Source organism: Nomascus leucogenys, chromosome 23 (genome assembly GCF_006542625.1).
Source record: "Nomascus leucogenys isolate Asia chromosome 23, Asia_NLE_v1, whole genome shotgun sequence".
In the NCBI taxonomy this organism is placed as follows: Eukaryota; Metazoa; Chordata; class Mammalia; order Primates; family Hylobatidae; genus Nomascus; species Nomascus leucogenys.
Window position 1 is genome coordinate 29,699,359 of NC_044403.1, and position 21,993 is coordinate 29,721,351.

At 52.7% G+C, this 21,993-nt stretch overlaps 1 protein-coding gene across 4 annotated transcripts in view; it reads right to left on the bottom strand.

Annotated features, from left to right (window-relative positions):
• TEAD4 (TEA domain transcription factor 4) overlaps positions 1-21,993 on the bottom strand; it is an 83,794-nt gene that overhangs the window by 24,616 nt on the left and 37,185 nt on the right. For all 4 annotated transcript variants that reach the window (XM_030804854.1, XM_030804852.1, XM_030804855.1 and 1 more), the window contains 2 exons: positions 4,884-4,948; positions 3,721-3,783 (listed from right to left, as the gene is read on the bottom strand). In XM_030804854.1, the coding sequence (XP_030660714.1) occupies positions 3,721-3,783; positions 4,884-4,948 (128 nt within the window). The remainder of the gene's footprint in view (positions 1-3,720; positions 3,784-4,883; positions 4,949-21,993) is intronic.

Consider the following 21,993-nt stretch of genomic DNA (forward strand, 5'->3'; position numbering starts at 1 on the left):
ATTAGCCCAGGCTGGCCTCAAACGCCTGACTTCAAGTGATCCTCCCACCTCGACCTCCCAGTGCTGGGATTATAGGCATGAGCCACTGCACCCAGCCATGAATTTTTTTTTTAATGACAAAGATAAAGGCATTATTGAATAACTAATAATAATTAACTTGGTAGACCCTGGATCTCCCTTAAGTGATATAAAGGTTGAGAACCTTCCAACTACTTGGGAGGCTGAGGCAGGAGGATCGCCTCAGCCCAGGAGGTCGAGGCTGCAGTGACAGCGCTACTGCACTCCAGCCTGGGTGACAGAGTGGGAGTCTCTTAAAAACAGAAACCGAGAAGCAACGGTGAGCCCTGCAGCTCGCCAGCTCTTCTGAGGGATGCCTCCCTGCGGTCCACACCACAGCTCCATGAGGTGGGCAGCACCGCAGCCCGGAGGCTCAGTGCTCCCCCGCCGTCCTGGTGCCGTGCAGGTGTGGAGCCAGAACACAGCAGGCCCTTCCACTCATCCTCTCAAGGTGACCATTTCACCCATGTGGCACCAGGCAGCCCACGGAAGGTTTTCAAGAACACAACCTCACTGAGTCCTGTGAGACTGTCAGGACTAGTAGGATCTTTAAGATGAAGAAACTGAGGCTCCGAGAATTTGGGTGACTAGGGTGCTGAGAGTGGTGATGGTGACCAGGTGAGCTTGGACCAGACTGGCACACGGGAGGCCATGCAAACGAAGGGGTCGGGGGAGACGCACCATAGAGGGTGGTGGGGAGTGGGGAACTGTTCTGAGTAGTGGGTCATTGTTAATGTGGACAAAGCAGTGAAATAGATGAGGTTTGTCCCTGACCCTTCCTGGCCCCCTCCCCACTGTCCTTTTGGGGACAAACTTGGGCTTTGCTCTCAGAGGTTGTCTCTAACAAGAGGGAGCTAACTAGTAAGTCTAAGGGTATGTCTCCTCCCAGGACACTTGGAATTTTCAGGAGGAAAGTGCCCAGGCCAGCCCCCGACCTCTCCCCGCAGGAGGGCATGAGAGACTTGGCAGGCGCACCCCTGTGAGCCCGCAGACCTTGGCACTTAACAACCGCATCACGAGGCCAGGGCTGCATCTGCTCAGTGCCTGCCTTCCTGGATACTCGATCTAAACAAACGGCTGGGGCTCAGGAAACCACGGCCTGGGCAGGGTGGGGCAGGGGTCAGAGGAAGTGGGAAGGACCTGATGGGGAGTGACAGCAGTGGCCGGGCAATGGAGCCAGGGAGCCACTAACTGGGGCCGGGAGGGGAACTTGGATGTCACCTTGCTCGCCTGTCACTTTACAGATGAGGAAACTGGAGCTCCAGGAGGTCCCAGTGACTCTGCCCAAGCACCCATGGCCACGGGGCAGAGCCAGGCCTAGGACCCAGCCTCTCACTCAAGAATTTCTACTGGATCACTGTCCAACCCAGAGCTTAATCACTTTGGGTTCTAGATCCTTTGAGAATATGACAAAATCCTCACAGCAATCTCTCCAAGGAAACTCATATACATGAAAATTTGCATATTTTAAGGAGTTTATGGCTCCCCTTGGTGTCTGTCCAGCCATCCACTGAAGGCTGTCCTTGGGCCCCAGGTCAGAACCTGTGGCCAAGGACAAGTACAATTCCCTGAAGCAAATGTGGGCCACACAGCTGGCCCCCAAGGGATTGCCCTAAACCCAGCAGTGGGAAGTCTGTTCACCGTGGTCATGTGCAGGGTCCCGGTGAGTCAGAGGCAGACCAAAGAGGGGAAACAGGGTGCAGGGCTGGGCTCCTTGGCTGTGGGAGCTGAGGCTGAGAGGCAGGGAGCAACAGCTGAGGGCTGGTCAGCTGTCCCAGGGAAAAAGGAGCGAGGTGCCAGGCCACAGCTGTGGGGCTCGGGGAACAGCTGGGCTGATGGCAGGAGGAATGGAACTGAGTGGGCAGTGGGGTGTGGCTTCCTAGGAGGCAGAAAGGTCTGTGGTTCCCACCCACTCGTTCTGAGATTCCAGTGTCAGGATCATGAACTGCCAGGGCCAGATGGAACTTTCAAGGTCATCTAATTCAGTGGCTTTTCTTTAATATAAAAAATATTTTTAGAGATGGGGTCTCACGATGTTGCCCAGGCTGACGTGGCCAGTCACAGGTGCAATCACAGCTAACTGCAGCCTCCAACTCCTGGCCTCAACCTCCAAGTAGCTGGGATTACAGGCATGCATGCCCAGCTAGCCCAGTGGCTTTCTTTTGAGATGGAGTCTCACTCTGTTGCCCAGGCTGGAGTACAGTGGCACTATCTTGGCTCACTGCAACCTCCACTTCCCAGATTCAAGCGATTCTCCTGCCTCAGCCTCCCGAGTCCCGAGTAGCTGGGATTACAGCTGTGCGTCACCACACCTGGCTACTTTTTATATTTTTAGTAGAGACAGGGTTTCACCATGTTGGCCAGGCTGGTCTCGAACTCCTGATCTCAAGTGATCCGCCCACCTCAGCCTCCCAAAGTGCTTACAGGCGTGAGCCACCGCGCCTGGCCTCCCAGTAGCTTTTAAACTGGGTTCTGAGGTCCCCTAGAGTTCAAGTTCCACAGGGTGGGAAAGGATTCGCGGGAGGAGAGGAGCCCTGCCCACCTAGCTTTGACCAGAACGGCTCCTCTGATAACACATCAGGGTGATATTTTGTTGGGGGAAAAAAAGAAAAGGGGCTACATTGCTTTAAAAAAAAATGTTTGCAGGCCAGGCCCAGTGGCTCATGCCTATAATTTCAGCACTTTGAGAGGCCAAGGCAGGAAGATCTCTTGAGCCCAGGGGTTTATGACCCGCTCAGGCAAAATAGGGAGACCTCGTCTCTATAAAAATATAGAAAAAAATGGCCGTGAAGTGGCACTTGCCTGGGGTCCCAGATACTCAGGAGGCTGAGGTGGGAGTATGATTGGAGCTTATGAGGTCGAGGCTGCAGTGAGCTATGATTGCGTCACTGCACTCAGCGTGGGTGACAGAGACAGATCCTGTCTCTAAAAATAAATAAATAAAAATGTTTATAAATGGTCTAGACTTAATGCCTCAAATGTCAGATCTTCCCACCAACTGGCTGTGCAGGCTCTGTTGTCATCACCTCCCTGATGGAGAGCTCCCTCCCTCCTAGTGTTCACCCAAAGGCCCCTGGTTCCAGGGTCCCAGAGGCCTGACTCCTGTGGGGAGCAGGGCTACCCCGAGGGGAATGCCAGCAACATCAGGCCCCCCAGAGCCATCACCTATCAGCAGAGGCCCTGCAAGACGGGGCTGACCCAGGGAAGGGAAGGAACCCCCGGTCCCACATGGCAGGAAGCAGGTTCCCCAGCTCCCACAATACCGTAAACGCCACCCTCACCCCCACAGCAGGCGCCCCCACCATCCCCCTGCCACTCCGCACGCTCTGGTCGAAGGCACTAAGAGGCCCTCAAGAAATGAGGGCTGGCGGGTGATCCGGCTGTTCTGAGCCATGTGAGCCCCTCTAAGCAGGAGCCAGCCAGGGGGGATCCCAGGAGGAGCCTGACCTGTAGCTCCCAGGGTGTGGGGAGCCAGGCGTCCACACACTTGGCCCTCTTGTGTGGATGGGATAGAGGTTACAGGCCCAAACGGGCTTTCCTCAACAGAGAGAAGCACACTGACTCACACACCAGCAGCCACGCCCTGACCCCAAAGGGAAGACACGCTGCTGGAGAAAGCCACCACTCCTGACCCCTCCAGCCGCCCCACTGCAGTTTCCTTACCTTTAGCTTGGCCTGGATCTCGCGAGCTTTGCGACGAGCCAGCACCTGGATGTGGCTGGAGACCTGTGGCAGGGAGAGAGGGCTCCTGTCTCTACCTCCCAACAACCTGTGTTCCCCAGCCTGGCTTCCTGACTCTCGCCCTCCACAGCCCTCAACCCACATCTGTAAACCAAATGAATGAATGAATGAAAGGGTCAGCCGGTGGGCCCTCAGTCCTGCCTTGCCCAGCTAATCCAGAAGCTGGCGATATTTCAAAAGTGCAGTGCCAGCAGGGAGCAGTGGCTCACACCTGTAATCCCAACACTTTGGGAGGCCAAGGCAGGTGGATCACTTGAGGTCAGGAGTTCGAGACCAGCCTCGCCAACATAGTGAAACTCCATTTTTGCTAAAAATACAAAAATTAGCTGGGTGTGGTGGCTCATTCCTGTAATCCCAGCTACTCAGAAGGCTGAGGTAGGAGAATTGCTTGAACCCAGGAAGCGGAGGTTGCAGTGAGTTGAGATTACACCACTGCACTCCAGCCTGGGCAACAGAGCAGGACTCTGTCTCAACAACAACAAAAAGAAAAGTGGTGCTAATGTTTCACTGTCTGTCCTAGCATCCTGGAGAAGGATGAGAGGGGGCTGTTGACTCTCCAGAGAGGCGAGGGGCTTCCTCCTAAGTGATGGCAGCAGGGACCCCAAGAAAACTGGACCACCCGGCCAGGTGTGGTGGCTCACGCCTATAATCCCACCACTTTGGGAGGCCAAGGCGGGTGGATTACATGAGGTCAGGAATTCGAGACCAGCCTCGCCAACGTGGTGAAACCCCATCTCTACTAAAAATACAAAAAATTAGCTGGGCGTTGTGGCGGGTGACTACAACCCCAGCTACTCGGGAGGCTGAGGCAGGAGAATCGCTTGAACCCAGGAGGCAGAGGTTGCGGTGAGCCAAGATCGCGTCATTGCACTCCAGTCCGGGCGACATGAGTGAAACCCCGTCTCAGAAAAAAAAAAAGAAAAAGAAAACTGGACCACCCGTGACACGCCCAACAGGGATAACTCATCCAGAGCTGCCGCCCCTTGAAAGCCTGCGTCTGGTCCTGGGAGGGCCTGGCCCACCTTGGGAGCAGGCTGGTGCTGGGGTACCACCCCTGGGACCCCTACCCATCTCTTGAGGCCCACCTGCTTCCTGGTGCGGGTCTTCCCTGTCCGGAGCTTGATGTAGCGGGCAATCAGCTCATTCCGACCTGCAGAGACACCAGCAGCCTCTCAGCGGGGAGAAGGACAAAGGGCCAGAAGCGGCGAGGGGGTAATTATAGGTAATTATGCCTATTTGCCAGAGAATTGCACCAGATCACCCACAGCAGATCTAGGACTAACTGCCCAGGTGTGACTCTTGGCTCAGGTGCTTGAATATGGCCTGAGGCCTGGCCCAGCGAGGAGGCTTAGTTCATGGAACCTTCTCTCATCAGGCAGGACCGCCCCGTAACAGTGCTGCTTCCTCTGCAGCCTGTAGTGAGCAGCAGTAGGGAGGCCTTGGCCCCCATCGGCTGAGACCCTCACCCCAAACATCACAGAGGACTCAAGTCTCTGCAAGGAGCCACTGCCCACCACCCCACAACCACCTTCACCCTCTGCCACAAGGTTCCAGGGCTCTGCTGCTAGAAAGGCCATCTCAGCCCTGGCCGAGAGGCTAGTAATGGGGCAGGACAGGAGCCACACCAAGGGGTCTACCTTCTGCGGAGGAGCCCTGCCCTCACTCTCTGCCCATCCTAAGCGGATTTGTGGGGTGAGGATTCTGTGGGTTCCCTCTCTGGATCACAGGGATCTCACAGCAGCGAGAGGAAGACAAGGCCTCACTGTGGGGACTGAAACCCGAGAACAAGGTTAACAGGGCCCATGGCCACCAACACGCACAGCCTGAAGAACTTCCAGAGCCTCCCTTGACCCCCGGCACCGTTCCTCACCCAGCGCTGGCCACCTCCTCTCCTCTCCCCACACTTTCTCCTGGGCCTTCTTCACACTTGGGAGGCTCCAGGGAGGTGCCCGGCCCTCGGCCTTGCCCTGTGTGACTGCCACCATGCCCTCCGCCTCTGTCAACAAGTAGCAGCGTCCAGACTTCTTGTCTTGTCTGCAGGCAGCAGCGGGCATGGAGGGTGCAACTGCTGGAGACACTTAGTGTCCCCGGAGAGGAGGCCTGGGCCCATTTGCTCATAAAGAAAAGCCGGTCAGTGCACGTGTGCAGCCCCATGGCTGACTCAGACCCCTCAACAAGGAAGGCTGAGCACTCCTCACGGGCCCAGCCCCTGAGGGACTGCTGCTGTGCCTGAAGCAGCCTGGAAAACCCCAAAGAGCGTCCATGGCTTCCAGTACTGACAAAGATGATGGAAAGGGGTTCCTTATTTCAAAGCGTCACCTAGTTCAGGAGCGGCATGTGCCCACACAATGGAATCCATGGGTGCTATGGACAGGGACGTGTTCAGAGGACCGGGGGCCAGTTCACGCTGGGTGGTCAGGCAAGCCCTCAGTGGCCCTTCACCCCCGGGTAGTGTTAGACCATACAGAGAAGCATTGGGTGAAGAGAGGCAGAGCAAGAGGGTTTGAGTGGGGGGATCAGAGGGAGCAGCTGCCAGCCCGCCCTGTCCTGCAGAACCTGGAGGGCTTGCGGCTGTCCGTGGGAGGCAGCTGCTGATGCCCGGGGAGGTGAGGGGAGTGGGCTGCCTGCCACCTGGGTTGTAACCAGAGTGCACGGCCAAGGCCAAGCTGACCCCCCCAGCTGACCTTTCCCCAATGCCAAGGCCAAATTAAGAGGCTACTCTCCAGAGGTACTATCTGCCAGAAAGGGTTTGCTGGCCTGGGACCACTGCCTCGTCTGTGTCAGAGGAAGGAGGGCAGGGAGAATCGGAGTCTCGGGACACTGTCTGTGGGCTGATCTGCACGTAAAACCCTGAGTCTACAAGATGTCTCCTCTCAAAGCTTTCTAGGGAAAGACTTTGGCGGTCCAGTGAACGGTCGACAGTTCTACCCTAGGTCTAACTAAAGCCACCCATGCAGCATCTCAGGTCTAAGTTATTACCGGTGGGTGAACGAACTAGGGCCACAGACCTGGGAGCTGGCGAGCCAGGCTAGAGCCTGGCAGCTCCACAAATGAGCTTTGGCAGCATGGTACGTCTCTTCCCTTTAAGGACCTTCACTCAGCCTTCTCTTCTTAAATCTAGTTCCTTTAAGGTTTTTCCTGCAGATTTTTCCAAATTTCTACAAATGTAGGAAACAGACGTCAGCGTTGGCTGAGTGAGAACCTCTGTGGCTCAGTTTCCTTTTCGGTAAAATGAACGTGCTCAAGGCCCAAGTAAGTGACCCAGCTCAGAGACTAGTCTGCGGGCAAGGAAAAGCATGAGGGAGGAAGAGAGGTTCCCAAGAGCTGTGAAGTGGGTGATGGTGTGGCAGGAGGGATGGGGATGGCAGACCATCTGGGATACAGTTCTTGGTTGCTCCTCCGGCCCGTCCCTTGCACACAGGTTATCACGTGCTCATCAGTTATCCATGTCTGTCTTTCCTTGTTAGACTCTCAACAGCTCAGAGGAAGAGACTAGGCCTCCATTCAAGTCTGCATCTTCCAGTACCTGGCACCTACTCACTGAACGAATGAATAGAGTACCTGGTGTGGCTCTACCTCCAAAACTTATCCAGAATTCATTCAGCCACTGTGCACCACTGTACCCTCCAGGGTCCAAGCTCCCATCATCTCCAGCTTGGATTAGGATCATCACCTTCCACCTGTATTCCCTGCTCCCAGTCTATGCTCAACACAGCAGCCGCAGCAACGCTATCGAAATTCAAAAGCCCTCCAATGGCTTCCATCTGCCCCAGATTAACAGTGTCCAAGTCCTTACAATGGCCTGGAAACCCCTGCAGGATCTGGCCACCCCAGTTCAGTCACCTCTCTGATCTAGTCCACCCGCTCCATCCTAAACTTCTTGCTGTCCTGGAATGCACCAGGCCCACACCTGCCCCACTAAGGTCCTTGTGCTTCCTGTTTCTCCTCCAGGGAACACTCTGCCCCAGAGTCCCACACCACCTGCACCCCTTGGATGCCACTCTCTCTTCCCTGACCACCCCACTGAGGGCTGAAATTATACCCCTACCTGCCCACCCTGGCACCCACCACCTTTACTTTTCTCCATAGCACCTTCCAGCATAATACATAATCTAACTTATTTGAGTACTGTCTGTGCCCTCACCCCCATCAGAACCACAGTCCATGCGAATAGGGGTTTTTGGTCTATTTATTCACTTGTTTATACTCACCACCTAGAAAACTGCCTGCACATTGTAGGCGCTCAATAAATACTTGCTGCCTGAATGACGAAGGAATGAATGCTAAGATGCTGGTCAGATGTCCCGTAACTGTTTTAGTTACGGGACATCCTTCTAAGACAAAGGAGTCAGGTAAATACACGCAAATAACCTTTTACTTCTGATTAGTCCAATGTAACTTTTAAAGCGCTGTCCTATCCTGGTCTCATTGAACTTTTCTGTACATGAGCAAACCCAGACTTTTGTGAAGCCTAAGACATTTAGCAGTTGGGAAGCTCTCTTTGGGAAAAAGAATTTTAAAAACACAAAATTAGGTTAAAAACTTTTGGGGGCAACAGACATATTTATTATCTCGATGGTGGTGTTGGCTTCACAGGTGCATACATCTGTCAAAATGTATCAACTTGACCACTTTAAGCATGTACAGTTTGTTGTATGTCAGTTACACTTCAATGAAACAAAAATTAAGTTTACGGACTTGGAAGGGGGCCGTGTAAATGCTGGGTCCTAACGCGTAAACCTCATTAACTTCGCAGTAAATCCACCTCCTCCCTGCAATGGGCAGGTAATTATACCTATTTGCCAGAGAATTGCACCAGATCACCCACAGCAGATCTAGGACTAACTGCCCAGGTGTGACTCTTGGCTCAGGTGCTTGAATATGGCCCGAGGCCTGGCCCAGCGAGGATGCTTAGTTAATGGAACCTTCTCTCATCAGGCAGGACCGCCCCGTAACAGTGCTGCTTCCTCTGCAGCCTCTGGTGAGCCGCAGTAGGGAGGCCTTGGCCCCCATCGGCTGAGACCCTCACCCCAAACATCACAGAGGACTCAAGTCTCTGCAAGGAGCCACTGCCCACCACCCCACAACCACCTTCACCCTCTGCCACAAGGTTCCAGGGCTCTGCTGCTAGAAAGGCCATCTCAGCCCTGGCCGAGAGGCTAGTAATGGGGCGGGACAGGAGCCACACCAAGGGGTCTAAGGCAGGCTCAGCCGTCTTCTTTTTTGTTTTGTTTGTTTTTTTTTTTTGAGATGGAGTCTCACTGTTGCCCAGGCTGGAGTGTAGCTGGTGTGATCTCGGCTCACTGCAACCTCCACCTCCTGGGTTCCAGTGATTCTCCCACCTCAGCCTCCCAAGTAGCTGGGATTACAGGCGCACACCACCACGCCTGGCTAATTTTTGTATTTAGTAGAGACAGGGTTTTACCATGTTGGCCAGGCTGGTCTCAAACCCCTGACCTCAAGTAATCTGCCCATCTCAGCCTCCAAAAGTGCTGAGATTACAGGCATCAGCCACCACACCTGGCCCATCTTTGTATTTTTTTTCTTTTTTCTTTTTGTTTATTTTCATTTTTCGTTTTTTTGAGACAGAGTTTCGCTCTGTTGCCTAGGCTGGAGTGCAATGGCGCGATCTTGGCTCACTACAACCTCCGCTTCCCGGATTCAAGTGATTCTCCTGCCTCAGCCTCCCAAGTAGCTGGGATTACAGGCAACGCCCAGCTAATTTTATAGTTTTAGTAGAGACAGGGTTTCTCCATGTTGGTCAGGCTGGTCTCGAACTCCCAACCTCAGGTGATCTGCCCACCTCAGCCTCCCAAAGTGCTGGGATTACAGCACGCCTGGCTTTTCTTTCTTTTTTAAACTGTGCATACTGGTTGACTAGCCCTTATCTAAAATGCTTCGAACCAGAAGTGTTCCAGATTTGGGGTTTTTTCAAATTTGGGGGCTATCTGCACTATATGCTGGCCAGCTGAGCATCCCTAATCCTAAAATCCGAAATCCAAAATGGTCCAACGAGCATCTCCTTCGACGGTCACATCTCAAAAAGTTTCCAACTTTGGAGTATTTCAGATTTTGGATTTTCAGATTTGGGATGCTCAACCTATATTTATGGGGTACAAAGTGATGTTGTGATATATGTATATAATGTGGAATGATTGAATCAAACTAATTAACATATCCATCATTTCAAATACTTACCATTTTTCATGATGAGAACATGAAATTTACTTCCTTAGCACTTTTGAAAAATGCAATACGTTATTATTCGCTGTAGTCACCATGCTGGGCAATAGGTCTCCAAAAACATTCGTCCTTGACTAGGCGTCATGACGTACACCTATAATCCCAGCACTTTGGGAGGCTGGGGCAGGAAGATTGCCCAAGCCCAGGAATTCAAGATCAGCCTGGGCAACATAGCGAGACCCCACTCCATCTCTACAAAAAAAACAAAAATAAGTCTGGGTGCGGTGGCTCACGCCTGTAATCCCAGCACTTTGGATGGGCGAGGCGGGAGGATCACGAGGTCAGGAGATCGAGACCATCCTGGCTAACACAGTGAAACCCCGTCTCTACTAAAAATACAAAAAAATTAGCCGGGCGTGGTGGTGGGCGCCTGTAGTACCAGCTACTCGGGAGGCTGAGGCAGGAGAATGGCGTGAACCCGGGAGGCAGAGCTTGCAGTGAGCCGAGACTGTGCCACCGCGCTCCAGCCTGGGCGATAGAGCGAGACTTTGTCTCAAAAAAAATAAATAGACAAAATAAATAAAAATAATAGAAATAAAAATAAAAAATTAGCCAGGCGTGGTGGCACATGCCTGTAGTCCCAGCTACTCAGGAAGCTGAGGCAGGAGGGTCATTTGAGTCCAGGAGATTGAGGCTGCAGTGAGCTGTGATCACACCACTGCACTTCTGCCAGGGAGAGAGAGTAAGACCTTGTCTAAAACAAACAAAACGGAAAAACAAAAACTAAAAACCAAAAACATTTCCCCATCTAACTGTATTCTTTGACCAACATCTCCCCGTCATGCGTGCTCCAGCCTCCAGTAACCACCATTCTCTCTGCTACTGTGAGCTCCACTGTTTCAGATTCCACCTCTAAGTGTGCCCTCTCGGCGTTTGTCCTTCTGTGTCTGGTATATTTCACTTGGCATACTGTCCTCCAGGCTTGTATTTGTTAAAGTTGTAGGCCGGGCGCGGTGGCTCACGCTTGTAATCCCAGCACTTTGGGAGGCCGAGGCGGGCGGATCACGAGGTCAGGAGACCAAGACCACGGTGAAACCCCATCTCTACTAAAAATACAAAAAATTAGCCAGGCGTAGTGGCGGGCGCCTGTAGTCCCAGCTACTTGGAGAGGCTGAGGCAGGAGAATGGCGTGAACCTGGGAGGCAGAGCTTGCAGTGAGCTGAGATTGCGCCACTGCACTCCAGCCTGGGCGACAGAGCGAGACTCTGTCTCAAAAAAAAAATAAAAAAAATAAATAAAGTTGTGCTTCTCCCTTGGCTGTCTGTGGAGTTTCCTCCTCCTCTCCCTTGCTGGCTCATGTCAGACCCTCCAGCCTCGTTGTGCTGGTCAGGGGTGATGCCGGCAGTTGAGAACTGCCTGTGGGGGAGTGAAGTGTGGGGTGTCTGTGGGTGTGTGAGCCACGGGGAACCAACAGCTTCCTTCCTGCCACCAGGGGTGCTCTAGAGGTCAACGCAGCCATTTCACTGCCTCCAGGCCAGCTGGCATCTAATCCAGGCTTTACACACAGAGGGAGCTGCTGTGGCCTGTCACTCCTGTGAAAAGGTTAATGACAATGAACACTTGCTGCACACCTCATCAGTACAAATATCTGTGCGGATACGGATATGTACCCTGTGACAGCTTTATCTGCATTCACCCTTTCGATCCTCACAACAGCTCCGTGAGGGTGGTACTGTCATGCACGCTACGGACAGGGAAACAGCAAGGTTGAGAAACTTCCTCAGGGTCACAGGCAAGCATGTGGCTGCGATTCGGGTCCATGTAGTCTGGTGCCAGTGCCCATCTGTGGCTACTGCATGGTACCACTCCGAATGAACAGGGAATTGGAGGTCACTTCTCTCAGAAGCAGGGCTGGACCACGTGACTCTAGAGGTCCTGTTTAGCCTGATGAAGACGAAATGGAAGCCCAGAGAGGGGAAATGACTTATTCACAGTCTCATGGCTTGCTAGTGTCCCAGGCACCATGAGAAGGTATGTTTTCTAAGGCTGTCCCCAGTGCTTTGGGAGTATTACATGCTGGCTGTTTCCCCCCAGGATATGCTCCCCGACAGGGCTGAGCTTCCTCTGCAAGGGACGATGCTGCTCCTTCCCTTTGGATCAATCCCCCAGTTCCTAAGTCTCTGCATGAGGTAAGGTCCTGGAGGGAGATCCAACTATTTGGACCTGAAGTCCTGCCCACCACTCATGGACAGTGGTACCCAGAGCTGGTGGGAGCCAACGTATCCTGGATCATGTAGACACCAGGAGGCTCCCAGAGTCAGGGGCAAGAGCGGAAGGGAGTAGGGAGCGTGGGCCTACAGGTAGAGCGTGGGAACCACAGTGAAGGCCGGCACAGAAGGGCCATGGCAGTGAGAAACTTGTAAAGCACCCAGCTGAGGTGGTGGCGGTGGGAGGGGCTTGTCCTTGTCCCAGCTCTGCCCCTAGCTGCATAACCGCAGGCCTTCTCCCTCTGGTGGCTGAGAACACAGGCTGGGGAAGGAGGAGGCCAGTCAGGCAGCTGCGCATTGCAATGTGGCAGGTGGCCTCGGCCAACCCCAGGGCAGGTCTGGGTGGGGATGGGAAGGACACTCCTGCCAGACTGTGGGCCCATCTGTCAGAGCACATGTGTCCAATAGCCCCCAGCTCACACCCACAGCCCCACCCCACCAGCGGCGAAGGCTGCCCATGGAGAAACAGGAGCCTTGGCCTAAAGGCTGAGGGTGGAGCATTCCCGATGCAGCATCCACGAGGAATCTCCACTTTCTCCTAGCCCCACACCCAGCCTCACACACACCCTGCCGGCCACCTCTGTCACATAGCACCACTAAAATCGTTACCCCAGCTGCAAAATCCTGCCTGGGCCAGGTCATTTCTGTATCTCACTTCCTCTGTGCTGAGTCCCCTCTCTCCATGGCAGCCCACCCCCTAGACCATAAACTATTAAATGGCATGGAGTAAGTAACGCACACACCGCTCAGCAGAGGGCCAGCAAAGTCAGCGATTATGGTGAATATCGTTAACGAAGCCCTGTTATAATGAATGCTATGAGCTTTCAAACTTGAAAAGGACCGAGGAGCTGAGGGCACAAGCCTCCCCACCCAAGAGTGGGTGGAAATGCGCGTGGACATCTTTGGTTCACTGGAGGCCTCTGGTGGAGTGAGCAAGTGCCACACTGCACCCCTGTAGGTTGGGGCTCAGGGAGAGGAAGCTGGGCCCATCCTCGCTGCCCCACTCTAATCCCCAATGGCCTGGAAGCGGGGGCCGGGGTGTGTGTGGGAGGGGGGTGCAGCTATCCAGGGATCAACTGAAGCCATAAACACCTGGGGCTGGAGGAGGAGGCTATTTGTGGAGAAGGAACTTCTGACTGAAGCCTGAGAAGGCAGCAATTGGGCCTGACATTTGAGCTGTTCCTACCATTGTCCCTGGAGGGCTCTGAGGCTTCTGGTGAAATCAGCCAGGCTTCAAGGCCACAGCTCCAGGAAGCCCCAGGAAGCCCCAAGAAGCTTGCACTACTCCCCACCCAAGAGGGCATGCCCATTCCTACCTCAGCATCCGTCCTAGTCATGCTCCCCCACCACACTGTGAGTTCCTTGAGGGCAGGTACATGTTCCCTTCACCCCTGTGCTGTGCATGTGGCACCTACTGTGTGCTCTCATCCCTACTACAACACTAGAAGGCAATGTCTTATTCCAATAACCTCATGAAAAGAGGCTCCACAACACTAACCATTAGGGAAATGCAAATCAAAAACCACAAGATAGCACTTCACACCCACTAGGATGGCTATGATCCAAAAAATGGAAAATAACAAGTGTTGATGAGGATGTGCGAAATCAGAACCTTTGTTCATTGCTGGCGAGAATGTAAAATGATGCAGCTGCTGTGGAAAATAGTTTGGTGGTTCCTCAAAAACTTAAACATAAAATTACCATATGAGCTAGCAATTACAATCCCACAAGAACTGAAAGCAGGGACTCAAGGTACCTGTACACCAATGTTCATTGCAGTATTAGTTATAGCAGTCAAAAGGTAGAAGCAATACGAATGACTATCCACAGGTGAACAGATAAGCAAGATGCAGTCTATCCATACAATGGAATATTACTCAGCCTTAAAAAAGAGGGAAATTCTGACACACGCTACAACATGGATGAACCTTAAGGACATTATACCGACTGAAATAAGCCAGACATAAAAGGGGAAATATGTATGATTACATTTTTTTTTTTTGAGATGGAGTCTCACTCTGTCATCCAGGATGGAGTGCAGTGGCATGATCTCAGCTCACTGCAACCTCCACCTCTCAGGTTCAAGCAACTCTCATGCCTCAGCCTCCCGAGTAGCTGGGATTACAGGTAGCACCACACCCAGCTAATTTTGTAATTTTGTATTTTTAGCAGAGACAGGGTTTCACCGTGTTGGCCAGGCTGGTCTCCAACTCCTGACCTCTTGATCCACCCGCCTCGGCCTCCCAAAGTGCTGGGATTATAGGTGTGAGCCACCACGGCTGGCTTGATTCCACCTTTATGAAATGCCTAGAATAGGCAAATCATAGAGACAGAAAATAGAACAGGTTACCAGAGGCTATAGGGTCAGAGGGGAATGGGGAACTATTGTTTAATGGGTACAGAATTTCTATTTGAGATGATGGAAAAGTTCTGGAAATGGATAGTGATGATGGTTGCACAAAAAGGTGAATGTACTTAATGCCACTGACCTGCACACATAAAAATGGCTTAAATGGTTAATTTTGTGTAATATATATTTTTCTCACAATAAAACAAATGCAACCAAAACACCCCCAACAAAGACAGTAGTATCACGACCCCCACTTTACAAAAGGAAAGTGAAGCCCAAGGAGGTTAAATAACGTGCCCAAGGTCACGCCAGCTCTCAGGGACAGAGTAGAGTTGAACACTCCTGTCATCAGGCCTGCAGGCACCTGAAGTCAGGGTTGTAGGCCGTAAGGAGGAGCATGGGAGCAGCTGGAAACCCACAGGGCAACAAAGCAAAGAGGAGCAGAGAATCCTGCAAATGAGGCCATGGTGAAGAAGTGGGGGCAGGAGCCCAGGTGAGACTCCCTGACCTCTGTCCCATCACCTTTTGAAAAGACCCTCGACGTGCTCCATCTAGTCCCAAACTCAGCCCGAGTCTGGTCCCGGTTCTGCCTCTTATTAACTGTGTGACTCATCCACAAAACAAGGGGATCCCTTCACCTCTGACAGTCTGACAAATCAACAGTGCTTCACCCAGACCCTCCACCAGGGTCCCCCAAACCCACCATGCGAAGTCTCACCTCTAGGCTGATGCTCACAATCTCTCCGCCCCCTTGCCTGGAGCACTGCTATGGTTTGAATATTTGTCCCCTCCAAAATTCATGTTGAAATTTAATCCCCCCTGTGGCAGTATTGACAGGTGGGGCCTTTAAGGAGTGATATGGCCCTGAGGGCGCTGCCTTCATGATGGATTAATCCACTCAGGGATTAATGGGCTAACGGGTTAGCACGGGAGTGGGACTGGGGGCTATCTCAGAGGAAGAAGAGGCCTGAACAAGCACACTCGGCCCCCTCGCCACGGGATGCCTGCACCACCTCGGGACTCTGCAGAGTCCCCTCCAGCACGAAGGCCCTCACAGATGCAGACCCTCAACCTTGGACTTCCCAGCCTCTGTAGCTGTAAGGAATAAACTCCTTCTTTATAAATTACCCAGTTTCAGGTATTCTGTTATAAACAACAGAAAACAGAACGAGACAAGCAGCCACCCTCAGCTCTGCTTCCTTCAGGAAAACTCCCAAGATAAATCTGGTTAACATCGGCTGTGGCCAATCCCGGTGTCTGCCTGGGTGGCTAACTGTCCAGAGAAGTTTCTCCTGCCCTTCTCATTAGACCGTGAAGTCGTGGAGACCACACGGCCTCAGCCCGGCCTGCCCAGTGGGGGCGGGCACTTAATGAGAACTGACGGGCGGCTAATAGGATGGCCCACCTGGGACACAGGAGGGGAGAAGCAGAGAGAGGGGCAGGGAAAGAAGAGGCAGGAAGACTCGGGAAAGTCAAGAGCAACCTCAGGAAGGTGAGAAGCGTAGGAGGCAGAAAGGGATGAATGCAGAGGAAACCCCAGAGCCAGCCACAGCCCTCCAGAGGGCAGGAGGCGGAACGCGAGCCCACCCGGCCAGCACTGAGTGTGAGGAGCGGGGAAGGCGGGGAGCAGGCAGAAGGGGGCGAGAATCTGTTCGAATCCCACCACCTGCACGCTAGGCTAGGCCGACTGTGAGCCTGACCAAAGGAGGTCAGAGTGGCCAGCGTTGGCTGTGCCAGGGGGAGGGTCACACAGTGACAGGGCAGAAATGAAAGCAGCCGTGAGCCGGAGAAGGCAAGCACCCCGGGGTCGGGAGCCGGCCCAGGAGAGTAAGAGGTGCTCAAGGGGAGGGCCGGAGCCAACAAGCGTGGGAGACTCAGCTCAGAAATAGCAGGTGTTAATCTGTCGTGCTGCTTTGCATGTCATCTGCATGTCTGTCTGGCCTTGGTCAGCGTGTCCTATGCTGGATGTGCCGTGGCCAGAGCTCGGAGCAGGCCTAACCCCTGTCCTCAAACAGCTAAGGCCAGGTCCCCAGGTTGGGAATCATCCTCTTAGCCCCACCCCGTACCCCACCGGGCCGGCCCACTTGGAAAGGGGCTGGTGGCCTTTGGATGCAGGGAAGTGAGGGGGGAGAAAAGACCAGAGCTCTGGGGATGCTGGAAGCAGCTGGGGGCTCAGAATGGGGCTGGGGTACACAGAGGATGGGAAGCGCAGATCCCCGAAGGGAAGATGAGAAGACAGGAGGGGAGCAGCCACGGTGAGCTGAGGTCTGAGTCAGCTTCAGCTCGGCCTCCCGTTGCGCCTCCCAGAGGGCCCTCCCACACACTGGGGGTGAGCTCAGAGCTATCTATAGCTCCCAGCCGGGCTGGTCAGCTCTGCCTGCTCAGAGCCCTCCATCAGTCCCCACGCAGTCCTGCCTTGGCTCGGCCCCCGGGACTGGTAAGAAGAGACGGGGTGAGCGGGTGTCTGGATCCCAGCAGAACCTATTCTCATGCAGGACAGGTGCTGTGGGGGCTGGGTGGTTGTCAGAGCCTGCAGTACAGCCTCCAGGGCCCTGCCCAGGGCCTGACCCACCTGGAGCCAGGGCCAGGCAGTGGAGGAGCAAGGCCATTCAGCCGACAGAGAAACGCCAAGCTCGGAGGCAGGAGAACTGGGTTAAAGTCCCTCTCTCCACTTCCAGCTTGAGAGACTGGGAAAAACTCTTGGCTTCCCTGAATTTCCACTTCTGCGTCTGCAAGCAGAGGTGCCATTCCTCCCTCCTTGAAGGGACCCTTGAAAGGACCAAAAGATCACGGATGCCCAGGATGCTGGGAGCGCTGGCGTGTTATGAAGCGCAGTGAAGCAGCGCCTCTGCCCCTCCTCACTCTTCCTCCAGGCCCTCCCAAGCGTCCCCACCCCATGCCCCTCCCTGGGTCTCAGCACAGGGGAGGAGCAGCATCCAAGATGCCAACACGGCCAGGACAGTTTGCCAAACCGTTTTCAGTCTGCTTCCCTGAGTCAGTGGCTTCCCTCCTGCCAAAGAGAATTCCAACCCAAGGCCTGCCAGAGATCCACAGCCTGGCGCTTCCCCAGGCTTGGTCACAGTCTCTTAACCCCAGTATCTTTATACGTGAAGCAGGGACAGAAACATCTACCTATAACAACTAAATAAAACTAAGCATCCACCCAAATGTCCGTCGGCAGATGAACGGATAAACAGAATGTAGTCTTTACGATGGAATATTACTCAGCCTTAAAAAAGGAAGGAAAGTCTGACCTAGGTTACAATACAGATAAACGTTGAGGACCTTGTGTTAAGTGAAATTAGCCAGTCACAAAAGGGCAAATGTTGTATGATTCCACTTATATGAGGTAACTAAAGGAGTCAGACCCATAAAGACAGAAAGCAGAAGAGTGGCTGCCAGGGCTGGAGGGTGGGGAGGATGGCAAGAATGGGGAATTATTGTTTAAAAGGTAAAGAATTTCAGTTTGAAATGAAATATTTCTGGCGATGGGTGGTAGTAATGGCTGTACATCAATGTGAATATATTTAATGCCATCAAATTATAAACTGAGTAACTATAAAGATTAAAATGGAAAATGTTACATATATTTTAACATACACACACACACCCCCACACCCTCCCACACACACACACACCTGCAAGAAGCAAGTCCTCAAAGCCCTTGGTCCCCAGGGGTGCTCAATTCCACAGATGTCTGTTGATTTAGCGCATTCTGGCATCTCTATGGGGCCCTCCCAGACACCCATAGCGCCCTCCGCCCTTGCCCCTTGCTGGATGCCTCATGCACACTTACGTTTCCTGGCCTATCTCTGCCTCTAAAGCACACAGACCTGCCCTGTGAAGGGTCCAGAGCACACACCACGGCTCCCCAGCCAAGCCGCTTGCCCTTCCCTGCACTCCCCCTGCCCTTTCTCATTTCACACCTAAGATACAATCTATACCCATCCCCTCCTCCACCAAAGCAGAGGAAAGAGCCTGGGGGTCCCAGAGGCTGCGTCCCTCCTGGCTAAATGGGAACCACCTCTGCAAAGCACCCAACACCACACCAGGCACCCCCAGGTGCTCCACACACAGCTGTCTCCCCCATGATGCTTCCCCAAGTGCTAAAAGTAAGAAGCAAAACTTCACAAGCAGAAGTGGAAGGGACTTCACAGGATGCAGAGGAAGAAAATCCCAGGATGGCCGGGTCTGCTGGGACCCTGAGTCTGCCATGGCTCACGCCTGTAATCCCAGCACTTTGGGAGGCCGAGGCAGGCGGATCACCTAAGGTCAGGAGTTTGAAACCAGCCTGGCCAACATGGTGAAACCCCGTCTCTACTAAAAATACAAACATTAGCCAGGCATGGTGGCAGGCGCCTGTAATCCCAGCTACTCGGGAGGCTGAGGCAGGAGAATTGCCTGAACCTGGGAGGCGGAGGTTGCAGTGAGCCGAGATCATGCCATTGCACTCCAGCCTGGGCAACAGAGTGAGACTCTGCCTCCCAGAAAAAAAACAAGAAAATCCCTGAATGACAGCTGTGCAACAGGCCTGTGGGGCATCTGGCACAGAATAAAGCAGGAGGGCGGAGGCCTCCAGGAGGCTTTTAGGAAAAAAAATCGTAGATCACCTGGTATACTGGACCATATTAAGAGAATTTTAGGCCAGGTGCAGTGCCTCCCTCCTGTAATCCTACCACTCTGGAAAGCCCAGGCAGGACTGCTTGAGCCCAGGAGTTCAAGATCAGCCTGGGCAACACAGCATGACCCCGTCTCCACAAAAAATGAAAAAAGTAGCCAGGCATAGTGATGCTTGCCTGTAATCCTAACTACTCGGGAGGCCGAGGTGGCAGGATCGCTTCAGCCCAGGAGGTTGAGCCTGTAGGGAGGCAGTGAGCTTGACTATGCCACTGCACTCCAGCCTGGATGACACAGCAAGACCTTGCCTCTTTTTTTTTTTTTTAGTAGAGGCAGGGTTTCACCGTGTTAGCCAGGATGGTCTCTTAAAACAAATTTAAAAAAAGAGTGAGAATTTTACTCTTTTCTGAACACTTTCAAGATAAACTAATGATAGATGTAGAAACAAGTGACCAAATGAAAAACATCAAGAACATTATCTCCAGAAAAACCAAAAAGCTGTATGAGAAAAGAAACAGAAAACTATATGGAACAGCTGTGACCAATATTTACTCTGTAAAAATTCTAAAGTCTCAAATATAAGTTTAATCAAAAAATGTAGGAAGGCTGGGCAAGTGGCGATGCCTGTAATCCCACCACTTTGGGAGGCTGAGGCAAGAGGATGGCTTCAGCCCAGGAGTTCAAGTCCAGCCTACACAAGGCAGTGAGACATCAGCTCTATAAAAAATTTATTTTTTGGCCGGACATGGTGGCTCACACCTGTAATCCCAGCACTTTGGGAGGCTGAGGTGGGTGGATCACCTAGGTCAGGAGTTCGAGACCAGCCTGATCAACATGGTGATAACCCCATCTCTACTAAAAATACAAAAAAATTAGCCAGGCGTGGTGGCAGGCGCCTGTAATCCCAGCTACTTGGGAGGCTGAGGCAGGAGAATTGCTTGAACCCTGGTGGCGGAGATTGCAGTGAGCTGAGATGGACTCCTGGGCGCGACAAAGCGAGACTATCTCAAAAGAAAAAAAATTAGTTTTTTATTTTTTACTTTTCTTTAGAGACAGAGTCTCACTCTCTCACCCAGGCTGGAGTCCAGTGGCGCAATCTCGGCTCACTGAAACCTCCGCTTCCTGGGTTCAAGCGATTCTCCTGCCTCAGCTTCCCAAGTAGCTGGGACTACAGGCATGCACCACGACGCCCGGCTAATTTTTGTATTTTTAGTAGAGACGGGGTTTCACCATGTTGGCCAGGCTGGTCTCGAACTCCTGACCTCAGGTGATCCACCCGCCTCGGCCTCCCAAAGTGCTGGGATTACAGGCGTGAGTCACTGCGCCTGGACTTCATAAAAAATTTTAAAATTAGCCAGCCATGGTCGTATGCACCTGTAGTCCCAGCTACTCAGGAGGCTGAGGTAAGAGGGCTGCTTGAGCCCAGGAGGTTGAGGTTGCAGTGAGCTGTAATTGTGCCATTGCACCCCAGCCTGGGTGGAGACTATGTCTCCAAAAAAAACAAACTATGGGAAGAAGCATGAAAGCTGCTAGGTGGTGAGTAAAACATAGGATTTGAGGGATATAAGAGATCTCAGTCCTAAATTTCCATAGTAAGTCAACAGAGAATGTCTAGAATTGCAAGACCAAAAAATAAAAGTGCCAAAGACAGCCAGTCCCGCACCTCTAATTGCTATCCCCTTTTCTACAGCTATAGATGGCTATGGCAGCGCATTGCTGGATTTTCCAGTGCTTCTCGCTCCTAAGTACGGTCACCTGGCTGGGTTCTGGCCAGTAAATATTTCAGGGGTTAGTTTCCCAGTGTCTTCCTTAAATGTATCCAAGTCACTCTTCTTCATCCCATTCTCCTGTCTGCTAGCTGCAATGTAACTCCTGGAGCTGAAGCAGCTGCTTGGGCCTTAAGGGAACATTCACAATGGAAGGCATGCTCAAGAACCACAAGACAGAAGCATCCTGGGTCCCTGAGAGCTTCATGGAGCAGAGCTGCCACACCTTCCCTGGACTATCTACCCTCCAGACATTTACAGGAGAGAGAAGGAAATTTCCCTTATATAAGCCACTGTTATTTGGGATCTGTTAAAGACAAACTTTATCTTAACTGCCACAAACACATTCAAGTATTTTATTTAGAAATACAGATGCAAGGCCAGGCATGATGGCTCACACCTGTAATCACAGCACTTTGGGAGGCCAAGGCAGGTGGATCATGAGGTCAGGAGATCAAGACCATCCTGGCTAACATGGTGAAACTCCATCTCTATTAAAAATACAAAAAATTAGCCGGGCATGGTGGCGCATGCCTGTAGTCCCAGCTAATCAGGAGGCTGAGGCAGGAGAATCACTTGAACCCAGGAGGCGGAGGTTGCAGTGAGCCGAGATTGTGCCACTGTACTCCAGCCTGAGCAACAGGTTCGAGAGAGTGAGACTGTCTCAAAAAAAAAAAAAAAAAAAAAAAAAAATACAGATGCAAAGGAAAAAGAAATACAGATGCGGGCCAGGTGCGGTGGCTCACGCTTGTAATTCCAGCACTTTGGGAGGCCGAGGCGGGCGGATCACGAGGTCAGGAGATCGAGACCATGGTAAAACCCCGTCTCTACTAAAAATACAAAAAAAAAATTAGCCGGGCGTGGTGGCGGGCGCCTGTAGTCCCAGCTACTCGGAGAGGCTGAGGCAGGAGAATGGCGTGAACCCGGGAGGCGGGGCTTGCAGTGAGCCAAGATTGCGCCACTGCACTCCAGCCTGGGTGACAGAGCGAGACTCCGTCTCAAAAAAAAAAAA